We start from the raw sequence: 22,874 nt of genomic DNA, 5'->3' as shown, positions 1-22,874 counted from the left end.
CATGACTGGAATTACATTTAAAAGGATCACTCCAGCTGCTGTGATGAGAATACACTGTTGGGGATGGGGAAAGGACAGAGGCAGAACTAGGCAGCTATTGCAGTAATCCTGGTGAGACGACCGTGGCTGGGACTGGATGGCGGCAGTGGTGGTGGTGACAAGTGGTTGGATCTACATGCGTCCTGCAGATAGGCAGAGTCAACAGATTTTCCAGACTGAGTGAATAGGAGAGAAAGAAAGGAGTCAAGAATGGCTTTAATGACTTAAACAACTTGATAGATGAAGGCTCAGATGACATGAAATAAAACAGGGTTGACGGGAAGATAAAGAGTTCAGTCTTGGATGTGTTGAGGACAAGAGTCTAAAAAGCTTTGCAAACTTACGAATTGTGCCTCCAGAGTTTGCCCAGCTTAAAATCTTAGGTGCCCTGGTCTCCAATCTCTCCTCCTCACTCTTCAAATACAGTGCCCTAGCTTCTGCAGGAGAATTTCCTTTCAAAGCTAGCGTCTCCACTTTAAACTCCTGGTAATCTCCTTCTCCAGGCCCTCATTATCATTGGACTCACTTTAGTATCTCTACCTGGTCTCCATTCTCCCTAATGTAGCCATCCTCTACACAACCAGATGCAAATTCCTAAAAAGTGAATCTGATAATGGAACTCTCCTGTTTAAAACTCTGCATTGGCCTCTCACTGCTTTCTTTATAAAATAAAACTTAGGGCTGGCCTCTATGATTCTTCACTATACAGCCCCACCTGAGCTCTCTTATTTTCACTACACACTACATATTTGGTGCCCAGTCATGCTTCTTTGTCCAAAAAACTCTTATTCATCTCCCAATATCTAGCCAAACATCACCTCTTCAGAAAAGCCTTTCCCGACTCCCTTCAGGCAAAAATGTCCATCATCCTCTGTGCTCCCACAATCCATCGATCATACCTTCACTATATCACTTACAATGGCATATTACTCTTTGTGTATGTGTCATCCTATGAGCCTCTCCAGAGGTTGCTGTGTCTTAATCTCTGTTTTCTCACAGCACCTCACTAAGTGGTAGGTTCATAGAAGACCCTCTGCTTATTGGGCCCCCTGATATATTCAGTGTTGCTCAGAGGGAGCAAAGGTACCTGCTCTTTAAGATTTTTCACCTTCAGATGTGCCACCCTTCCATAGCTCAGGGCGGGGCTTAGGACAGCCTTTCCCACCCTGTCTGTAACATTAGGAACAAAGACATTTAGAATCACCTAAAGAAAGAGAAGCTAGTGGTAGGCCAAAACAGCTTGATGACAGAGTAATCCTTTTATATGTGAATATATTGAGGTCTTTGTAACATGCCTGTGAAACTACATAGCACAGCTTTCAAACAATCATCCAATTAATTCCTTGAGATTAAAAATTCGAGTTTGGCTCTCCTACCAAATTACAAAACCAAAAGAGCAAGACAGTCAATTTTCTATGGTCCTCAACAAACATTTCTTGAATACAGCAATAATAGATAAACTTTAATATGGTTTTTGTCATACAAAGAATGGCAAAAAATGGTAGATTACTAGAAAAAATAAACACAAAACAAGTGCTAAGAATGGAAACTTCCAATTAACTTCCTGATAAATATTTTTAAAAACCTGGTAAAATTACCTCAATTTCAGTATAATGGGGCTCCCTTCACTCTGTAATCTAAGTACAACAAAGACCGAGAGAGAAGACAGTAAGGAAAAGAAGAAGTCTCAAATTTAGAAAACCAATCAATAAATAATATTTGACAGCACGCCTCAAAAAATTATGGATATAAATATCACGTCTTTAATTTTCTATTAATCCATGTCAAATATTTGTCTCCAAACCTCCCATTTCTTAACGTCTGTTGCCACCTTTATTTTCTACCTTATACATTCTATTTTGACATTTAACTCTCCACCTTTTCTTCAGGTTATAACATTTTGTCTTAAGTGGTTTACTCTAATTGTCTTCATTTTCTTCCTCTTACTTTCTTTCAATTTCTCATCATTTATTTTCATTTTATATAATAAAGGTTTTTATTAATCTTAACAATTTCCTCCTACTCCACCCTATCTCTGAACAATTAGTTAAAATTTTCTTTGCATTTGTGATTAATATAAAAAATACTCTCAGTAGGTTTTCTTGAACATAAGGATAAAAGGGAGGGTCATACATTCAGGGTTTTCCTAATGATTATGGACCTAGAGCAATAACTTAATGTGAATATTTTAATTCTTCCAGGGAGCACTTCCTAAAACTACCATGATGAACAAATTTCTTCTTGAGGAATGAATGATACTGTGATTCAAGACAAACGTAACACCTTTCTGAAGGACCTCTCCTCTAGCAGAGGCTTGTGATCTCATTATCCTTCTTTTGCTGTATAACTCAAAAGAGACTAGAACATATTTCAAGATCTCACAATTAGTTAGGAAGCACTTGTTGAAAGAAGGTTTGTAGGTCTAAGAAAACACAATTCAGCTCAGCTACGCATTAATAACAAAATGCTCAATTCTCCAAAGCAACAGACACACTGAATAGGTTGTTTTGCTAAGCTGGTTATATCCACATTGACTGACATACCTCCAGGAAAGAGAGGGCCAGCAGCACAAAACCTTATGTACTTTCAGAAGAGTAAGCTTGGAAATAGGAATAGTGAATCTTTAGCTCAAGAGAGACAGGTAAGTCTCATGACTTTGGCAGTTTCTGCTTTTCTATCTCATGCCCTAACATCCTTCAATTTTATCTCTTCTGCTATGCACTACAAGAAAAATGAGATAGTATTAGTTTGGTTCCCATATTAACTACAATCCAAAAATAATTATTAAATTAGTATGGGAATGGCATTAATATTTCTAAGAACTCTCATAGAATATAAAGAAGAAAATTATATAAAACTTTGTTACATTGTAGTTTAAATAAGATAACCATGATTTGATATACTGAATCATACAAGGATGCAGAAATTGCTAATATTCCATTTCTTAAGCATTTCAACTCTAATGCTCTACTACTGATAATTAATTCTTGGGTTTTTAAGATTAAAAGTTTAAGTCAAAAATGGTACACCCAAGTCAAGGCAAATGTTTGCCCTTTTCACACTTTTCATAGAGGCTGGCCAACTCTAGCAATTTTAAGAAATACATTTAAAAAACTACACAAGTTATTTAAAAATAAAATAGCTCATAATTATGACACACCTAAGATTTTAGCAAGCTCTATCTATTATAACCTCCCTAAAGTTACACTGTACCTGGTCAATTCGTTTATTAAATGTTATGAATTCTTAACTACAACTATACAGCTTATTGTTAGCTATAGGGACTAAATTCTTACATGTAAAATTTACAAGGATTCAATTATCCAGCTAACAGTTTTTCAAAATGTCTTGAATCCAAACAATGAATATCAGTACCCTTCAGATTATTTATTGAGTAAATTCTGTCATATGGTTCTACTAAGCTTTTCTTACCTTTCTATTTGTACTAAAAATTGTCCAAGTCCTTCAAATATATTTCACTATTAGTATATACAATATAAATTGAGGTTCACCATGCAACTGGTCTCACTTTTAAGTCAACTTTGCTATTAGTTCAGTTTTTTCTAAATACTTAAAAAAATCTTTCCTTAAGGGTAATTCATTAATGCTTAATGCAAAACAGTATACTTACTACCTGTCCATTTCTGTTCCTATCTTCATCTACAACCTGAGAATACTACAAAATGCTAACCATGAAGAATCCACGCCCAACAACAGAGTACTCCACATATTTCAGTTTTATCACTTACTACGTCTTAAACATTTCCGTGCACAACTACTATGATTTTTCTTAAAGAAGTAGTAACCCTCTTTTACTAAAAGACTCTGTATTTGAAAAGTTTATTATCTAATAAATGCTAAGTCTAAACTTATTCTGACAAGTCTCAATAATCTATTTTAGGAGATGATTTTAATCAGACACAAGTTATACTTACATTTTGATAGTACTAACATTTGTCAACAGAATAAAAACAAGGTCACAAACCCACATAGTGAGGGTTTAATTGCCCCATATCTTTTCATATCTTCTAGGAATAACCTATCACCTCTCAAGCAGATGCCAAAGAGGAGCTCAGAGCAGCAGAGCTCTCTGTATACTTCCTGCCGCATACAGTACCTGAAAGATACCTGGGAAGATAACTGTTGGAGTCCAAAAAGCTTTTTCCTCTAATAACAATAATCTGTAGAGTGATTTAGGGTTAAAGTTTGTTGTTACTGCTATTTTTAACAAATCTATTCATTTAAATGTTACCACAACCCCATGATGCCTTAGAAAAGAGGAGATTGAGGCCCAAAGAAATTAAGTGAATTTGTCCAAGATCACAGCCAGAAAGTAACAGAGCCTGAAATTACACGAAGTCCTCTAATCACAAATCAGTCCTCCTTCTGCTGTACCTTTCACCAGCTCCCAAAGTCCTTCATTAAAATATGATAAAATAAAGGCTTCAGCAGCAAATCATCAAACACGTAACAGCTGAGGGGTGAGACTGGCTCTAGAATAGTCATTTGAATTCCCCCTCCAGTTTTGTCCCCATAACCCAGAGGAGGGCCTCCGCAGGGGTCTTGCCCATCTGGCAAATTAATGTAACTTCCTTTAGATCTCACCTTGTATTTTTCTGGCTGAAACAACCATGTGGTGTTTTAACTGATTTTGCTTTGGATTATTGCTACTTGTGACACTAGAGACAGAGACAACCAGCAAAACACATGCCCAGAAGGGGAGCAGAAACTTAAGTCTTGCAGTTAGCCCCCTGGATGAAATCCTGACTCCTCCCCCCACTAGCTGTGGAACTTGGATGAGTTCCCTAACCTCCTTGGGCCTGTCTTCCGTCTCTGTAAGGTAGGGATAAGGGCATTTACCTCACAGGGGTTTGTGAAGATGATAGCCATCAATCACATGCATGGATCAGGCACAATGCTCACGTGTTAGGCTCTCCTTCACCCCTACAGAGCCCCTTTATTTTTCTTCACTTAAATCTTACAGGAAAAGACAGACTGCCAATGTATAATACATGAAACAAGTAAACCAAGAATCATCTTATATTAAAAAAGAAACCCTGGGGCTGGCCCGGTGGCACGGTGGTTAAAGTGCACAAGTTCCACTTCGGCGGCCCGGGGTTCGCCAGTTCGTATCCCGGGTGTGGACATGGCACCGCTTGGCAAGCCATGCTGTGGTAGGCATCCCACATATAAAGTAGAGGAAGACGGGCATGGATGTTAGCTCAGGGCCAGTCTTCCTCAGCAAAAAGAGGAGGATTAGCAGGAGTTAGCTCAGGGCTAATCTTCCTCACAAGAAAAAAAAAAGAAAGAAAAAGAAACCCTATCTGTGTAGACATCTAAGTAGCAACTCAAAGAAAAGTTCTTGGTACTAAAATTCAGTTGTGCTTTGCATAACTTATATTTTAAGGCAATTGATTAATATCAGACCTGGTGCCTGGAGAAAGTTTAGATTTTAAATGCAAAAATTCAAAACATCCTTTCCTGTCTCACAATAGCTATAACCGTCTCCATTAAGGCAAAATAAAAAATCAAGAACAACACCCTTTTGCTATTAAACAGAGCAAGGAAGAACTTCTCTCCATGGCTTAACCACACAAACCATTTAATTACTAGCTTTTAAAGACAAAGTCACTGGCAGATGAATCCTGGGCTTGGAACCAGACAAGGTGAATGTGAATTCTGGGTGTCTAGGAAAATCTGGTGAGTTCCCTTAGTATGGAGCATGGATAAACTGCCTAGAAAAGTGATAGCAAATTTGCTGCATCTTAAGTGTCAACTATGAGTGACAGTAGAAATCCAGAGCATTATATATGGATGTACTTTGAGGTCAAATCAAAGCTTTTGTGACAGGATCAATGTGCAATGCCGGCCAAGGAGAGAGGAATATGCAGTGAGTCTACTGGCCAGCCATTAGTCATCCATTTCCAGAATCATCTGGACTGGCTAAAAAAAAAATTAACAACAGCTAACTTATTGCTAGATATTAATGACCACATTACTAGATCAGTGAAATCTCTGGCAAATCTCAATGGCATAAAATAAGTGTTTTTAAAATATAGGTGACAAGCCATAATGCAACTTCTTTTTCCATGGGCATGGGGGAGTCAGTGCTGTGTGTTGACATCCCATTTCCTTCTCCTCCTGGACTCACAGCTAGACTTCATTTCCCACCATCTCCTACATTTGGGGAGGAGACTGAGTTCTTGCCAATGGAATATAGGCAGAAATGATATGGAGGCTTGGACCTAAATCTTCCCCAGCAATACTCCCCTTTCCGTCTTCCTCCCTCTGTCAGATAGATGCATAACATCTTAGAGAAGACTCTGAAACCCTAAGTGATAGAATGCTTAGATGAAACCAGCCATCCACAAAAGACTGCTATGTGAGCAAGATATAAAACTTGTCAAGCCACCACCTCTTGGGATTCCCAACTAAGTAGTTCTAGATGAGACCGACAATCGTAGTATCAAGCCACATACTCACACAGGTCAACCAAGACCTGAGCAAAGCAAATCAGAATTCTTCCCTATGATTTTGCAAAACTCTAGCTCTAGGAAGAGAGTCCCTTTCTCTCAGTGCAGCTGTGTTGATGTAAGCCTGGGAGCTTTAGTCCACCATGTTTCCACACTCATTGAGGAAATTAATTGGTGAGAATGAAGCAGGTGCTCTACCACTATTGTGTGAAATGGAGGCAAGCGAGATAGGAGGTGGAGGGAGAATCCTGAACAAATACGAGAGGCCCAGCTTCATCCCTGCCTTTCCCTCACATTGCTTACAAGGGCCAAAATCTTCCTCTCTTTGCCCAAACTAGTTTGATCTACATTCCTATAACCTTCAATCAAAACAGTTGTGATTAATATGGGCATAAAGTAGAAAGTAAAAATCCTTCAGCCCACAGACAACATTTTGGCATATATTTGACCTGAATATGTATTATGGGCATATACATACTTTAAGAAAAAGAAAATCAAATCCTATCTCATAAATTGTCTTTCCATGTCAAATATACTTTAAGAACCTCATTTTTCAAGGTTTCCCAGTATCTGATTGTTTGGGTACACCATCATTTTCTAATCAAGTATTTAGGCGTATTCAATTTTGTATTCCTATATACATTGCTGCAACAAACACCCTTGAATGCATATTTTTCTCTATTTTTCCAATAATTTATCTGAGATAAATTTATGGCAGTCAAATTGCTGGGTCAAAGGATTTTCAAGAGTTTTGATTAATATTGCCAATACGCTCTCCCAAATATCTGTACCAATTTACACTCCCACAAATTGAATACCCAATTCATACTCCTCCTTTTCAACCTAAAAAAGTAATGCTGAACTCAATAGAAGAAGCACTTCTTCTTTGTAACTTCACAGCATTACAGCATGAAATGATTAGTACAATCCATAAGAAGGACCAATGTTAAATCTCTATTCCACCGAGATACATACATAGAACAGACACTTGACAGAGTAATGTTACTACACCACAGTTCTTCACAGAATGCAATAAAGTATAACTAAAAATTAAGTGACTTCTTTGGAACTATGATAAGAACTCTTTTAGGAAAAAAAGAACAAGTAGAGAATCACAAAGCAATGTGGAGACGTAGGTGTTAAACAGTCAGTTCAGCCTGTTCATCAGCACGGCCTCAAATTAGCCTTCCATGGAAACTTCCACGGGTACACTCATGTTCATTCAAGGGCAGCCAAAACCAGAATGTTAAGTGTTAAAATACTTGATAAAGGGACCAGAAAAACTTGAATACACTGTAACCCTGTTGGGTAAGGAAACAAAAATAACCAAACTTCCTTAAGCCATGGGATAACGGAATTATTTAGCTTGATGATGGAGGGTCTGTAAGCTGTATAATTTGATGTTCACTACCAAGATGATAGTATTATAGGGAGCTTTAAAAAACTGTATTTCAGCCCTTAAGAAAGAATCAAATTATTTTCTGATATCTTTTTAATATTTACCTTGAGGAAAAGAATTACAGAGGATGGTGATGTGAAAATAACTGGCTTTGGAAAGAACAGGAGAAAGGTAAAATTCTTCAATGGGACAATTTCTTAACATAAATTTTCATAACTTTAGTTTTTTTCTTTGGTGTTAACAGATTAACAAATGAAACCAGTGAAGTATGGCATGACCATACTTAGATACACTTAATATATATGGTGATTATGAAGGGTTATTTTTGTTTTTTTTGTTTTAGATTTTTTACTAGTTAAGCCTCATCTGTAAAATTCTGTTATTTCAGTGGTGATAGTTAAGGAATGTTATAAATTATATCACGACAATAACAGACAAACTAAATGGCCTTTAAATTAAAGTTTGTTTTCATACATAGTTTTCAGAGGACTTTCAACTAAATTACATGTCTGTAATCTTTTTAGTCTTCCTTGTCACCAGTGACTTAGGTAGCAATCTTTGGTGTCACCACCATGACCCAAGAACCAAGCAAAAGACAGGAAGAAGGAAAAGATAAGAAGTGGTCAGCTGGTAGGACAAGCCCTGGAATGCCACTGAGGACTGCTTCATGACTGTCCATGTGTCAGAAGTGCCCTGGGTTACCTTTGCATTTACAGTGAATTTGAATTCAGACCATTAAAGTGTATGTGTTTGTGTACGTATATGTAAGACACACACACACGTATATACATATATGTTCAAATATTTTTACATTTCCTGCATGACCCACACAGAGGATATTTTCAGGCACAGATACAGCAATCAGAACTAGGTGAACAAAGTAACCACCCATTAGGGCACCTACTCAAGACAGACAGATTCGAATAGTCTCTATTAACACATAGAGAATGTGTAATTTTGCCTCTTTGAGACTCAGCTTCCTCATCTGTAAAAATGAAGAGCTTGGACAGCTTCTAAGATTCTCTTCAGCCTAGAAGGCCCTCCAGATTTGGCCCCGTCCACATCAGATCTCATCTCTTAACGTTCTTGGCCCTTTTGAACTCAGTGTTCCAGCAACTCTTAACTTTTTAAATTCCTAGAATGTGCTTGCTCTCTCTGAGCCTCTTCCTAGATGACAGTCTGCAGCAGCCCGTGTCCACACCTCACCCAGCTAAGCCCCACTCTTCAAGTCTAGGCTTAAACATCACTTCCTCTGCCATATACCTCCATAGTGGTCTTCGCCTCCTCTGTTCAAACTTAGTTCTTTTTGAACCACCTGTAATTATTTCTTTTATTTTCTGTCTCCCCTACTAAGCCGCGAGTCGCAGATGCCAAGAGCTGTGTGTATCTTGTTCACCACGTTCTCCCTATCTCCTGGAAAAATTCCTGGCATTTAGTAAATGCCCAAATATTTGTTAAATGAATAAATAATGGGATTGTGCTAAATAAGCTACTGAAAGCCTCAATATTGAAAGTAATTTCTAATTTCTCCAAACAGGTCATTAAAAGCCAGATTAACTATGCTAACATTTATTGTTCTCTTTACAAAGGCAAAACAATCCACAGATTCAGCTTCAGCTTGTCCCCTCACTGCTTTTCTAACACCCTAAAGTTAATAGTAATTTTACCATGCTAGCGAATAATATCACTATATAGATAGTGAATAATATCATTTCAGTGAAAATTAAGAGTATGGAGCTACTTTTGAAATAATGCTTTTCTTCCATAACTACCCTTACCATCCACAATGTATGTACTTAAAAATTGTAAAGTGGCTATTAAAAAGCAATGCTACCCAATTATATCCAACTCAAAACAAACCACAACATACGGGTGCAAACGTACACACACAAAACACTAGCGAAGAATCTTCTCTACATTAACACCTAATCATTGACGACAGGCACCAAGAGAAGTACACAGATGCTTTAAATCCACAACTAAAAAGCTTCATATCAAGGACATAATTTTCCCCAAATTAAATTGTTATCATATCAAAGGAATGCAAGTATTGAGAGACTGCCAGGAAATGCACATTAACCATGTACATTTAAGGAATTCAATGTTTCTTTTATTTATTTCCCTCCAACATCACACTTCTATAGCCTTTACAACTTTGAGAGAAAATGGATCAAGTCTAACTCCTTGTTATTCTAAAAGGCTAGCAAGTAAAGGTAAAATCTTTAGATAGAAAGTTTATAAGAAAAAAACAGGTCTAAAATTTGGGAAATGTGTAACAAAAAATAATTCAGCAAATGTTTACCAAAACCTGCTCTTACGCTATGTTTGGTGTTAGGGATAAGGCAGCCTCAATGAGACTGCAGACGAGAGGAAGAAAAAACCACTCAACAGAATCCCCGTACAGTTCCATGAGGTACGTGCACAGGGGCTCATCTAAGCGCACTAAGAAGAATGACTAAAGCTAGCTTCTAGAAATGAGATTTTTAAAAAATTTTTTGTGGTCAGGCAGATTCACCCTGAGCTAACATCTGTTGTCAATCTTCCTCCTTTTTTTTTTTTTTTTTTTTTGCTTGAGGAAGATTAGCCCTGAGCTACCATCTGTGTCAGTCTTCCTCTACATTGTATATGGGATGCCTCCACAGCATGACTGACGAGTGGAGTAGGCCTAAGTTCAGGATCCGAACCCATAAACCTGGGCCACTGAAGCAGAGCACATGAACTTTAACCACTTGGCCATGGGGCCGGCCCCCTAGAAATGAGATTTTTAAACTACATTAAAACAGAGAAACAGTATGTGCAAAGGCCCAAAAGTAACACAGAGTACAGTAAATCTAATGAATTTCAAAGCTGCTCAGCAACGAACTGTGGGATGTGGGCACACAGGCAAGAAAAGAGGTTAGGAAAACAGGCTGATTCCATTTCTAGCATACAGGTGGACTATTAAGAAAAAAATACCTGATAACCTAGATAAATATTACAGGCATTCTTCCACCTATTTGGCTGAACTCACAAGAAAATAAAAGCAACCCTCAGGGCCCAAAGAGAAAGAAGATGTAGAAAACCCCATGGTAAACTGATCCTGAAGAGAAGGCTCCCTGAAGCCATGCGTTAATCTGAGCGGCCAGAGGCTTAGGTTTGAACAGCCCTGTGGGGAGCTGGAGACATGGCCTTTGGGACTAAGCAAGGTGGCTATTTGGAACTAAGACCTCCAAATAAAGCTGGGATCCTCAAAGGGCTGTTCCCCTGGTAAATTAGGAGGAAAAACACAAAAAAGAACACCTTCCATCAAAGGAGGACAACCAGAAAAACTTGACCCACTCAACCTAGGTTCTTGGCAGACGTGGCAGAAAAAGATCTCTGGGGCATTTACAACCATAGCTTTCCCCTTGCCTGTTTGTGATTCAATTTAGACTACAGATTCACACTCCCCTATCCACGACCCTTAGAGTCATATGTTTCAGAATTTACGATTTTTCAGATCTTGTAAAATCTGAAAACATGGTGCATACAACATATATTAAGTAATTCAGTATAATTTGGACAGTACACCATAATATGACAATTAATATTTCTGTAGTTCAACATATGAACCATCATGATAGGTAGTATAGAGGCAAACGTCACGTCAAGTTTGCCACCAAATGATTTATAAAAAGAATTTTAGTCTTCTGAGCTTTTAAGATTTTCAAATTATGGATAAGGATTATGGACGCTGACCAGTATTAGATGGGAAGTTCTAAGGGCAGAAATGAACTGAAGGTGCTCTCAGGATGATAGCACTTGTGCAGCAACAGGAAACATAAATCCTCTCTAGACGATCCTAGGCTCCCCAGGATTCCCACAGATGAAGTCCTAGCCAGCGTGATCTCAGAGTCCAAAATTATAACACAAGAGGAAACAAATCATGACTGACCAGAAACAGAACTTCATGTAATAGATCTATGAGACAGAGAACATAAAATGTAAAAAAGGAAATCAAAAATGTGAGCAAGAAATGTTATCCAAAAAAGGGACAAATTTTAAAAACTTTGAAAATGAAAAATATAAATGAATAAAATTAAAAAGGATGAGTAAAAGCAAATAAGACACAGCTAAAGAGAGAATTAATAAACTGGAAAATACCTGAAAAACAAAGCGTGCTGAACAGTAAACATCAGAAACTATGAAAGGTATATTTAGAGATATAAGGATATAACGAGAAAGTATGTCACATGTATAATAATATTTGAAGGAGAGAAGAGAGAGAACAGGTGTAGGCAACAATTGATGATAATTGAAATGCTGAAAATTTTCCAGAACTGCCAAGAGACAAGAATTCCCAGATTTAGGAAATCCAACAAGTTCAAAATAAGATAAAAGGAAAGCTACATGTAAACACATATACACTACAGAGGGACAAGACAAGATTTTAAAAGCAGCCACAAAAACAAAGAGATTATCTAAAGTCATGTAGACCAACAGATGACTTAAGAGCAACAACAGAAGCCAAAAGACTGAAATATTATCTTCAAGGAGAAAATAACTGTCAGTCTAAAACTGTACATCCAGATAAACTATCCTTCAAAAATGTGGGTAAAGATTTTTTTAGACAAAAACAGAGTTTACTACTAAAGAGCCTCACTGAAGGAGTTTCAAAAGGATATAGTTCAAGAAACCCTTAGACATACAAAGGAATGGTGAGCAAAAATGTGAAGGCAGATACACCTAAATACACACTGCCTGTCAAATAATAACGTCTAGGTTTGGGGTTTCAAACTACGGTGACACTAAAACAACAGACAATAACAGCATGTAATTAAGAAGTAAGTGATTGGAACGAAAAGTTTCTAAACTTCTTTTCTTTGGGAGGAAAAAAAGAGATACTGATCTACTTTAGACTTTAAGTGTGCATATTAAATTTTTAAGGGTAATCACTAAGAGAACAGAAATAGTATATATAGCTCCCAAACTACAGAAGAGGAAAGTGAGAATTAAACTAAAAACTGAAGCAACTGAAAGGAGGAGGCAAAAAACCACGCGTGGAGAACCGATAAGGGCACATCACTACCATCATGTATCAGTTGTTAAGAGTGGTGGGAGCAGAAGTAACAGCACTAGGAGTAGCCACAGTAGCAACAACAGCAATTGCACCAGTGATGATGAGTAGTAATAGCGGAAGTAATAACTGATGATCATTGCACGTTTGTGTGTCAAACTCTGGGCTAGGAATTTTATACGCATTATCTCATCTGGGCTAGGAATTTTATATGCATTATCTCACCTATTCGTCATCAAAAATGAGGTAGGTACTATTACTAATCTTCATTTTAAAAATGAAGTTTATTACTGGTCTAATCCAAGGCAGAAGACAGGTAAAGAAGATTCCAAAGATTTTTAAATAACTGATCACCCACTAGATGAGAGATGAGGGATAACCCTCAGGTTAGTGGCATGGGCAATGAGGTGGGCAATATCTGACATCTAACAGCAATTCTAGTATTTCATATATGATTTAAGCCAATCAAAGACACAATATCCCGAGAGGTAGGGAGCTGTGTTTGTTTTCTTTGGAATGGTGAGTTTCTGTTTCAAGAAGCTTGGTTGAGAAAAGCAAGGGACGACAGGCTGCTTGCTGAAGAGGCCACAGTGTCGGAGAAGAGCTGTGTGTAGGTGGTGTTGCTTGTTTCTTTTAAATGGAGATACTTGAAAAGGCTTACAAGAGAGATACAAGAAGAGGTTAGAGATACGGATGACAGACAGAATAAATGATGCAGAAAGAAGGAGAGTTATAATTTAAAACAAAAGTGCTAACTCTAGGAAAATAATCAAGTGGTCAGGCCAAAATGCAAAACCACCCAAAGCAAGCAAAGACCTAGCTTCCCTCTCCTGAGTAGCCAGGAATGGCACAGCACAAAATCCTTCAGAAGACGTTACATCCTCCTTAGAAACATGTAAGAGAGAAACCTTATGTACCCATGGGGGGTGGGGGGGAGGCGGGGTGTCTGCACCCACTTGTGAGAGCAGAACAGCTAAAGCGACAGCGAGGCTGTAGGCTTCAGGGTACAATTTTCCCTCTGGTTTGTGCTTTCACCCAACTGCTCCAAGGAAGACTACACCATTTCTTACTGATACATCATCGTGCAGTTGACATCGGGTATGCCATTCAACTGTTCTCCCCTTTGTGAGAAACAGAGACGGAGCACATTACATAAACACCTAAGAAAAAACAGACAGCCAACACTTCCCTTCACAAGCAAACAATGTATTTCTCTGTAAAGAGAAAGGAATTTACAAACAAAGTGAAACTGAAGAATAAATATTTTTAATGGCAAGAAGCATGGCTTTTCAAAGTATTTAACTGCACCATGATTATATATGAAGTCCCAGTGGCTGCTGGCTCAGGAGCTGAGTCACCTAAAATACAACTCTGTAAGGAAAGCCTCCTCAGCCCTCAGGGAGCAGGGTTATATGTCACTTCTGACCTTCTTTACCAAGTTACTGAAACCGAGATAATCTCCGAAGAACACCCTACGCCAGATCAATCAATCTGAAGAGAGAGGGTGAGATATTCCACGGATATTTATTTGTGAAAAACTAAGAGAAAGACCATGGCAACTAAGTGCACAGATTAAATTACAAACAAGATTTCAGCAGCCATTTATTAAACATTAAAACTAATATAGCAATGTACCAAAAATCTAGGTTTTAATCTAAAGTGCTGCAAGCTAATATTGCAATTAAGATATGAATTTACCTACTGTATTTTTTATATATTATTCCATATATATAATTTTTTAAATCACTAGAGCAACTTTTAAACAATCAACTTGAGTTACCAATTTCATACTGGTCCTATGAAAGTACCTGCTAACCACTTTGATTGCCAAAGGAGGAAAAATATCTGAAGTGACCCAAATATATTTAACACTACATCATAAAAAAAGATTTCTCTGAAAATGTGGAAGGAAAAAGATCCAGAAAAAAAATCCTTATTGTTCCACCAGCTGATATAAAGCCTACTGTTGTAAGTCATTTCTAAAGCATGCTGCCTCCTATTGCCTAAGAATGCCACTCTTCTGCCTCCCCTGCTCCTGCCAACCGCTCAAGCTCACAGGATCTCTTCTCGCCCACTGGGAGGCAGGGCACCATCCGAGAATGTCACAGGACCACATAGATTTATGGTATGAATGGCAATCGGCTTGAACACTCTTCATAAATTTGTTTCCCCCATCTCTTCTTGACCGCCTAAAAAAAGAATATTGACTGTTCTAAACCTCTCCTCACTTAGGCCGGGTCTTCTGGTGAAATGAGGATGAAGGCACAGAGTGTGCCTTGGTATAGAAAACGAGAGAATATATTTAAACAATAACAAATAGTTAAATGAGAACTGGAATTAAAGTAAAATATATTTACAGCAAGTTAGCACAGTTCTCCTGGTGAAAGCTACCCTAGGGTTTAGTAAACTTTTATACACATTGTTCCAGCTAATTTTATTCAATAAACTTTGCTTACTTTTTGGATCTTGGCACTCTAGAAAGCTCTGTATGTGATCACAAATACAGATAAGGTATCAACTGAATTAGTGTGCAAAGAACACGTCTATAAATCAAAATATATTTTATATATACTAAGCAAGCTTATGTAAAGCAAACAAGCTTTTAGTTTAAACTTTCATTCTATATTTACTCACCAAATTTCTTACTTATTAGCAGCTATTTGCTGAATAAAATTAAAATAGCAGGAATTTTTGTGGTAATTTGCGAATATTTGCCCTAAATAAAAGACAGTCCCTATCTCCCACTACCTTTACCAGATGTTCTTATAAGAAACACAATCTTATTTTCTCTTAATTTGAGAGGAAAAGAATCACTTATAAAATGCCAATATCTCTCAAAAATTAGATTCAGAACTTGAATCACTTGTTTATTATGTGGGATAAGCTCATTATTAAAAACCTTCAAGAGCTTGAGAATGGAAAATAAATAGGATTACTGATAACTAATTTGGCTTTTCATAAGATTTGGTTTGATGTTAATAATAACTGCCTAAGTGTGAATTTTGCTAATGTTAAACGGCATTTTAACAATATAACATATACACAAAAGTTCCTAAGAGCTATTAACCAAAATGAATCTTACACCACGGCTGTACAACTTTCCAAATTTGCCCCTTGCAGGTGTTACTTCGGGCCAACTCTATTTTGCTGTTGTTTAACCTTGACACAGCACTGGGGTAGGCAGTGGGGGCCCTGCTGGATCTTGTTACTTTATTACTTGACTGGGCTCTCCTTTAGACCATCAACTATAAAACAGAAAAGGAAGAGCAACTGAAATGTGCAACCGTTGTAACCAAGAAGGTGAATCCTCCCCGAGTCCTGTATGTTTTATGTGGTTTCAAGTAGGTACACAAAGTTACAAGGGAAAGGAAGTGAGGATGTGCAGATGGACCCAGAAAAACTAATGTCAAACTAACACTGGCCAGGTGTTTAATTTTCATGTGCAAAAGGCAATATTATCATAGTAAGGTAGAGTATGGAATAAAAATTTTACATAATCCAAAGTACCTTAAAATATATAATCCTTAGATTATTAAGGTTAACCACACCCTTTAAGTTTAATATATAACTGCTGATTGTGGTGAAGCTTTTCCAAATATATTTTTCCTCCAAGAAACACAGTGACAGTGAAAAAACAATTAAAAAATCTGAGAATATATGTCTAGAGTTTCCTTATCTCCACCTTCTCAACATGTGTAATTCTGCCCCAAGATGTTAATAATTTCTTCAAATGTATAAATTATGTACCATTAAGCATCATTTTACAAATCACCATAATTAATAATTTTCTTGCCTATCAACCTAAAAAATTCTTTTAAACTAGCACTTTAAATAATATTAAATACACATTTCATCAAGTGTCTGAACCCATTCAATTAAAAAAAATCACAGAACCATAAATTCTATTCTTATAATCTTCCAATCTCAACTCCAAACTAAAAGGTTACACACAAATCAAACTAACTATAAATTGAAATTTTTTTGGTTTCAAATCCCCAGTTCCACATTTTGTGCTCTTTTCCTCCCAACTAGTATTTAATATTTTCAAAACTAAAACATTACTTAAGATTGCTTCAGTGCCTATAGGGAAACTTAGTTATGTGTTTGAAGTTTTAATAACAGGCGTGACTCACTTTTATAACCGGTGTGTTACTGAAAACCTGTGGATAAATTACTAAGGTAGTCTACTGTTATTTAAAGGAACTTCACAAGGAATTCTGAGTAAGATGCCCTGTTACAATGCATGTAAACATAACATTATTTATATACTCAGATTTTCCATGTCATATTTTCTTAAAATGAGACATACTGGTAATGTGATATCTAGCTTTCCAAATTCTACCCTAAGGTTGTTTTTAAGCGAAGATAATTTATTTCATGACTTACTAGAAAAATAAAATATTAAAAAGACAAATCAGTGCTCCTCAGTGCTTGGCTTTTGCTCATTTTTTTAGGCAACAGCACTGAAAACTTTTCACACACATCACAGAGACTGTGCACGGGCTGTGATGCTCAATTTCACACAAAGCCATGGAAACAGGATGGGTGTTTCGAAGATTAGAGCGTTCAGGCTAATACGGTCCCTTTTCTCCCCCGCTCAATAGAAATAAATAAATAAATAAATAAACCACAGAAGGCAGTTAAGCACAGTGGTTAAAAGCTATGAAAATTAATTAGCCTGTCTGAACCTACTAAGCAGTGATAAATTAAAATGTAAAGTCCAGGGCCTGGCATACAAATGCTCAATAAATGTTTGGCTCTTATGATTGCGCATATTAATAATTCAATATCAGTTCCTACTTCAGCTGCTTTCTTTAAATACGAAACCTTACCCCTATGTTCCACAACTTCAAAACTACCCCACTCACTAACATATGCTGGAGATACCGGAAAACCTCTCAACTTGAAAATTTTTAAGACTTTTCCAGATCTAAAAGATTAAGGTGACTAAATATTTAGATATGGAAAAGTTAGTCTTCATCTGAATAATGTTTTAATGAAATGCTCAAATCTGTGAATGTTCTCTGAAATGTATCAATATATTGATCATTTTCATAGCATTTAGCAAATCCATATCCTATAGGTTTTTCATTAGGAGGATTTGCTAGACTGACACATACCTTTAAGACATGAGTCATCCTTCCAGAGTTGGGGAAACTGATGGAAAGATGGCTAAATGATTCAGCAGCTGCAGCAAAATGAGCTGGTCATGAATTTATAATTTCCACTTCTGTTAGGTGCCCCGGCCATGGTGGCCTCTCTCATCCTGGACTGCATATGTAACACATGATACCATAATCAACACATTTTGTTAAAATTCCCTCAGGAAAGGAATGGTGTTTCCCCCTCAGACAGCTTCTAGAAGCAACATTATGCAATTTTATGAGACAAGGTACACAAGGCTGGATAACCCTTATGGTGCCCAGCTGTAAGCTTCATCAAGCTTTGCTTATACAGATAACAGGACTAGAGTCACTTCTAACACTGGTGCCATTTTCTCAGCTACACAAGGCAGACACTAGGAAAAGCCTGAAGCAAAAGAAAACCAGAAAATGGGCAAAGGAAACCAGATGGGAAATGCGTGTGGTTATACCTGTGTCTTCCACGCCAACTCTGAGCTTTACCAACAAACATCACAACAGATCCGAAGCAGGTCAACAGACAATCTATTTTGATGAGGTCTTATTTCTAGGGAGCTTCACTACCCGAAGCAGGTGAAGGCCTTTTTCTAAGCGTCCCCATCTGCCCTTCTATACCAAAAGACTTACTATGTTAATCGAATGAAACATTTCAGAAATATATAGATTCCAAACTACATTAAAGCCTTTTTCCATCAAATAACCAATATGAAAAAAAAATTATCAATTAAATGTTTTCATCTAAAACTGCACCTCAAATGCTGAGAAAGCACATCCATTTTGTGACCACGACACAGTCACTCCACCTAGCAGTTTCTGAGAATGGGACAAAGAAGTGTGCCAGGATGTGTAAAATGAAATCGCCATCATCCATGAAGTGCAATGTCCTCACTCAACAGCCTGAATTCCTTTCAGTTTGGTGTGGTTACATACAACACACACAAAATCTCAGCAACAACACTGAAAAAGATGACACTATTTTAAAACAATCCAAAATGTATTTGGGAAACAACTAGGGTGACAAGTTTGACCTTCCATGAATCCGCCTTTTTTTTTTTTGGTTTTAATTTGCAAACCCCTGTTTTCCCTTACTTTGGGGGGGGGGGGGGGGGGGACGGCGTGTGGAGAAAGAAAAAAAGAGGTGAACAGCACCTAATCCAGAACGTTCAATTTCTTCCTATTTCATAGTGTTTATATATACACACACACACACACACATATACGTGTATACATTTTTTTCTCCACCAAGACCCTGGAGGTAAAGAGGAGGAACAAAAATGGCCAGGAGACAAGGTTTCAGGGCTGACCCAGAAGGACACCTCCACGGCTGGAGATTTCCAGCTCAGGGGCAGCCCAGCTGGGAGTTCTGAAGGCTGCAGCATCACCGACAGCGAGCTCCGGCCGCGCCGCTGGCATAGACGGCGGCTCTGCCGTGCGCATGTCCCACTTATATAAAGAGATGCTTACAGTCCAGGTGCTTTTTCTTGGGGCCCATCACTTCATGAGTGGTGGCTTTGCAGACCGCTCTCGCTACAGCGGAGCCTGTGACGCTGTACTGAGCGGCGGCGATCCGATCCGTGAGCGTTTGGCCCGACATCTTCTCCGGCAGTCTCTACCGCCTCCTCTTCTGCGGGAAAGAAGGGGACATGGTCCTGCTTTAACCCGCAGCCCCTACCCTCCGAGCGCCCAGGCCTTGCCTCCTCCAGCCGCACGGCGGCTCTCTTTCTCCTCCATCCCCGCCCTGGTACCACTTGCCGGAGCCAGCAATACGCTAAGCCCCGTCATGCGATTCGGTCTAGGGGGTCTTGAGCCAGCGTAGGTCCATCACGGAAGCCCTGCGAGGGCTCCAGTCCCAGCATCCTGACACTATCCCCGTCCCACCCCTCGTCGCCCCCCTCAGTCCTTCGGCGCCCCCCTGTCAATCAGCACTTTGCCTGCAACTTGATCCTGGGGTGCGTGACCAGCCCCGGTGTGCGTCGGGGTTACTCCCTGGGCGCCGCGCCCACCGGGTGCCCACCTCTCGCCTCCCCGCCGCAGCGTCTCCTCCTAGCAGCCCGCAGACTTGTGAGAATGAATCGGTACCCAAGCCCCGGCCGCTTCCCTCCGCCTCCTCGCGCCGCTGCAGCAATGGGCTCGTCCTCCGCGGTCGCGGTGGAGATTATCCTAGCGTTGCGCCATGTTATGCCCTCGCCTCCCCTTCCTTCCTCGCCGCCGCCTCCAAAGCCCAGCCGAGGCCCTCCGCCTGGGCCCCCTCCCTCGCCCACGAGTCCCCGCCGCAGGGGCCGCTCGGGGCTCTGCGGAGGCGCCGGGGTCTCCGAGCGCCTCGCCCTTCCTGGCGGTGGAGCAGAGACGGGCGGACAGCCCAGCCCAGCCCCCGCCCGCCCCCGGGCGCGCCGCGGAGCTGTCACCCGGCCGCTGCCCTTCTCCGCGCCCTAGGATTATCCTCTCCGGATCCCCGGCGGCCCTGGCACGGGGGAGGGGGCCGACAGGGGCCGCGGGTACTCACCCCGCCCCAGGACGGCGCCGCCCGCCGCAGGATGAGCGGAGCCTGGGCCGCCGCGGGAAGCCGCGCCGGGTGGGTGTGTGCGGCCGCGCGCGGACCCGGTGCCCCGGGGCGCGATGCCTCCAGCCCTGGGCCGGCCCCCGCCCTCAGCGCCGCGGTCCCTGCGGCCGCCGCCCGTGGCCCCAGGAGCCAGCCCCCACCCGCCGCCGCCTCCTCCGCCAGCGCCGCCGCGTCTCTCCAGCACTCCGCGCTGCGTCCCCATCCCCGCCCCCACCTCAGCTGTGGCTGCTCCACGAGTCAGGTGACGGCGGCCGACAAACCCGGGCGAGCTCTCCGCCTAGCGCCTCGCGGCCCCCTCCCAGCTACTCACACATGCCGCCCCCCGGGGCCACGAGCTCACAGGCAAGGGGGGCCGCGCCCGATCATCCCCGGCAAACGCGAGACAAGAAGGAGGCAGGGGGCCGACACCCACCCAGCCAAGCCCCCTCCACGAACACCCCAGCAGCCCCTCCGGCCGCTGGACCCGCACCCAGCACGCACTGCGTGCGCGCGCACCGCACACACCTGCCCGCCGACTGCGGGATGCGCCGGCCGCGGGGGCGTTGGCGCAGCTGGCGGGTGGGCTTCTGAAGTTCTGCTCTGGGAAGGCCAAGGCTAGGGCGTCGTCGCGCTGCCTGGCAGTGCCCTGCCTCTTCTCCCTACTTGCTGTCTCTGACACGTCTGCCTGTCAAAGGCAGCCATGGCCCACATGGGCAGGGCGATTTAAAATGTGAGGTTCTGTTTTCTTCTAGGAGTTTTATGGTTTCAGGTCTTATATTTAAGTCTTTAATTCATTTTGAGTTTATTTTTGTATATGAGGTAAGAAAGTGGTCCAGTTTCATTCTTTTGCATTTAGCTGTCCAATTTTCCAGCGCCGTTTATTGAAGAGATCTTTTCCCTATTGTATATGCTTGCCTCCTTTGTCGGAGATCAATTGACTATAGGCGCCTGGGTTTGTTTCTGGGTTCTTTCTTCTTTTCCGTTGATCTATGTGTCTGTTTTTGTGCCAGTACCATAGTGTTTTGATTACTACAGCTTTCTAGTATACCTTGACATCAGGGAGCGTGTTACCTCCAGCTTCATTCTTCTTTCTCAAGATTGCTTTGGCTATTTGGGGTCTTTAGTGGCTCCATACGAATTTTAGAATTATTTGTTCTAGTTCTATGAAAAATGCCATAGGTAATTTGATAAGGGATTGCATTGAATTTGTAAATTGCTTCGGGTAATATGGACATTTTAATAATATTAATTCTTCCAGTTCATGATTGCGATATATCTTTCCATTTGTTTGAGTTGTCTTCAATTTCTTTCATTGGCGTTTTACAGTTTTCAGAGTACAGATCTTTCACCTCCGTGGTTAAATTTATTCTTTGGTATTTTATTCTTTTTGATGCAATTGTAGATGGGATTATTTTGTTAATTTGTCTTTCTGATGGTTCATTATTAGTGTATAGTAATGCAGCAGATTTTTGTACATAACTTTTGTATCCTGCAACTTTACTGAATTCGTTTATTGGTTGTAACAGTTCTTTGGTGGAGCCTTTAGTGTTTTCTGTATATAGTATCATGTCATCTGCAAAAAGTGATAGTTTTACTTCTTCCTTTCCGATTTGGATGCCTTTTATTTCTTTTTCTTCTCTGATTGCTGTGGCCATTCTCATACTGTGTTGAATAAAAGTGGCTAGAGGGGGCATCCTTTTCTTGTTCCTGATCTTAGAGGAAAAGCTTTCAGCTTTTTGCCTTTGAGTAATGTTAGCTGAGTTTGTCATATATGGCCTTTATTATAGTGAGTTATGCTCCCATAGGGAGGAAACTCTTTGACATTGGTCTTAGGAATATTTTTTTAGATCTGTCTCCTGAGCCTGGGGCAGAAAAGCAAAAATAAACAAGTGAGACTACATCAAGCTAAAAAGCTTTTGCACAGTGGAGGAAACCATCAACAAAATGAAAAGGCTACCTACTGAATGGGAGAAGATATTTGCAAATGATATATTCGATAAGGGGTTGATATCCAAAATATATAAAGAACTCCTACAACTCAATAAAAAAAAGCAATCCAATTAAAACATGGACAGAGGACCTGAATACACATTTTTTCAACAAAGATATACAGATGGCCAATGGACACATGTAAAGATGCTCAACATCACTAATCATCAGGGAAATGCAAATCAAAACCACAATGAGATACCACCTCACACCTGTCAGAATGGCTATTATCAAAAAGACAAGAAATAACAAGCATTGA

At 40.1% G+C, this 22,874-nt stretch overlaps 1 protein-coding gene across 11 annotated transcripts in view; it reads right to left on the bottom strand.

Annotated features, from left to right (window-relative positions):
• The window catches only part of SNAP91 (synaptosome associated protein 91), a 140,397-nt gene extending 119,567 nt beyond the window's left edge, over positions 1–20,830 (bottom strand). For 10 of the 11 annotated variants that reach the window (XR_006890796.1, XR_006890797.1, XM_046677284.1 and 7 more), the window contains exons 1-2: positions 20,591–20,830; positions 19,552–19,711 (exon numbers count right to left, since the gene is read on the bottom strand). Coding sequence is in view for 9 of the 11 variants with exons in the window: in XM_046677284.1 (XP_046533240.1) it covers positions 19,552–19,681 (130 nt within the window). In the remaining 2 variants the exon portion in view is untranslated. Of the gene's footprint in view, positions 1–19,551; positions 19,712–20,101; positions 20,215–20,590 lie in introns of those variants that run through there. The other variant, XM_046677285.1, reaches the window with a different exon arrangement.
• Between the last annotated feature and the right edge of the window lie 2,044 nt (positions 20,831–22,874).

The sequence above is a fragment of the Equus quagga genome, chromosome 11, assembly GCF_021613505.1.
Source record: "Equus quagga isolate Etosha38 chromosome 11, UCLA_HA_Equagga_1.0, whole genome shotgun sequence".
NCBI classification, from domain to species: domain Eukaryota; kingdom Metazoa; phylum Chordata; class Mammalia; order Perissodactyla; family Equidae; genus Equus; species Equus quagga.
The sequence above is the reverse complement of the archived record's forward strand: the minus strand, read 5'-3'. Positions and strand labels throughout refer to the sequence as shown.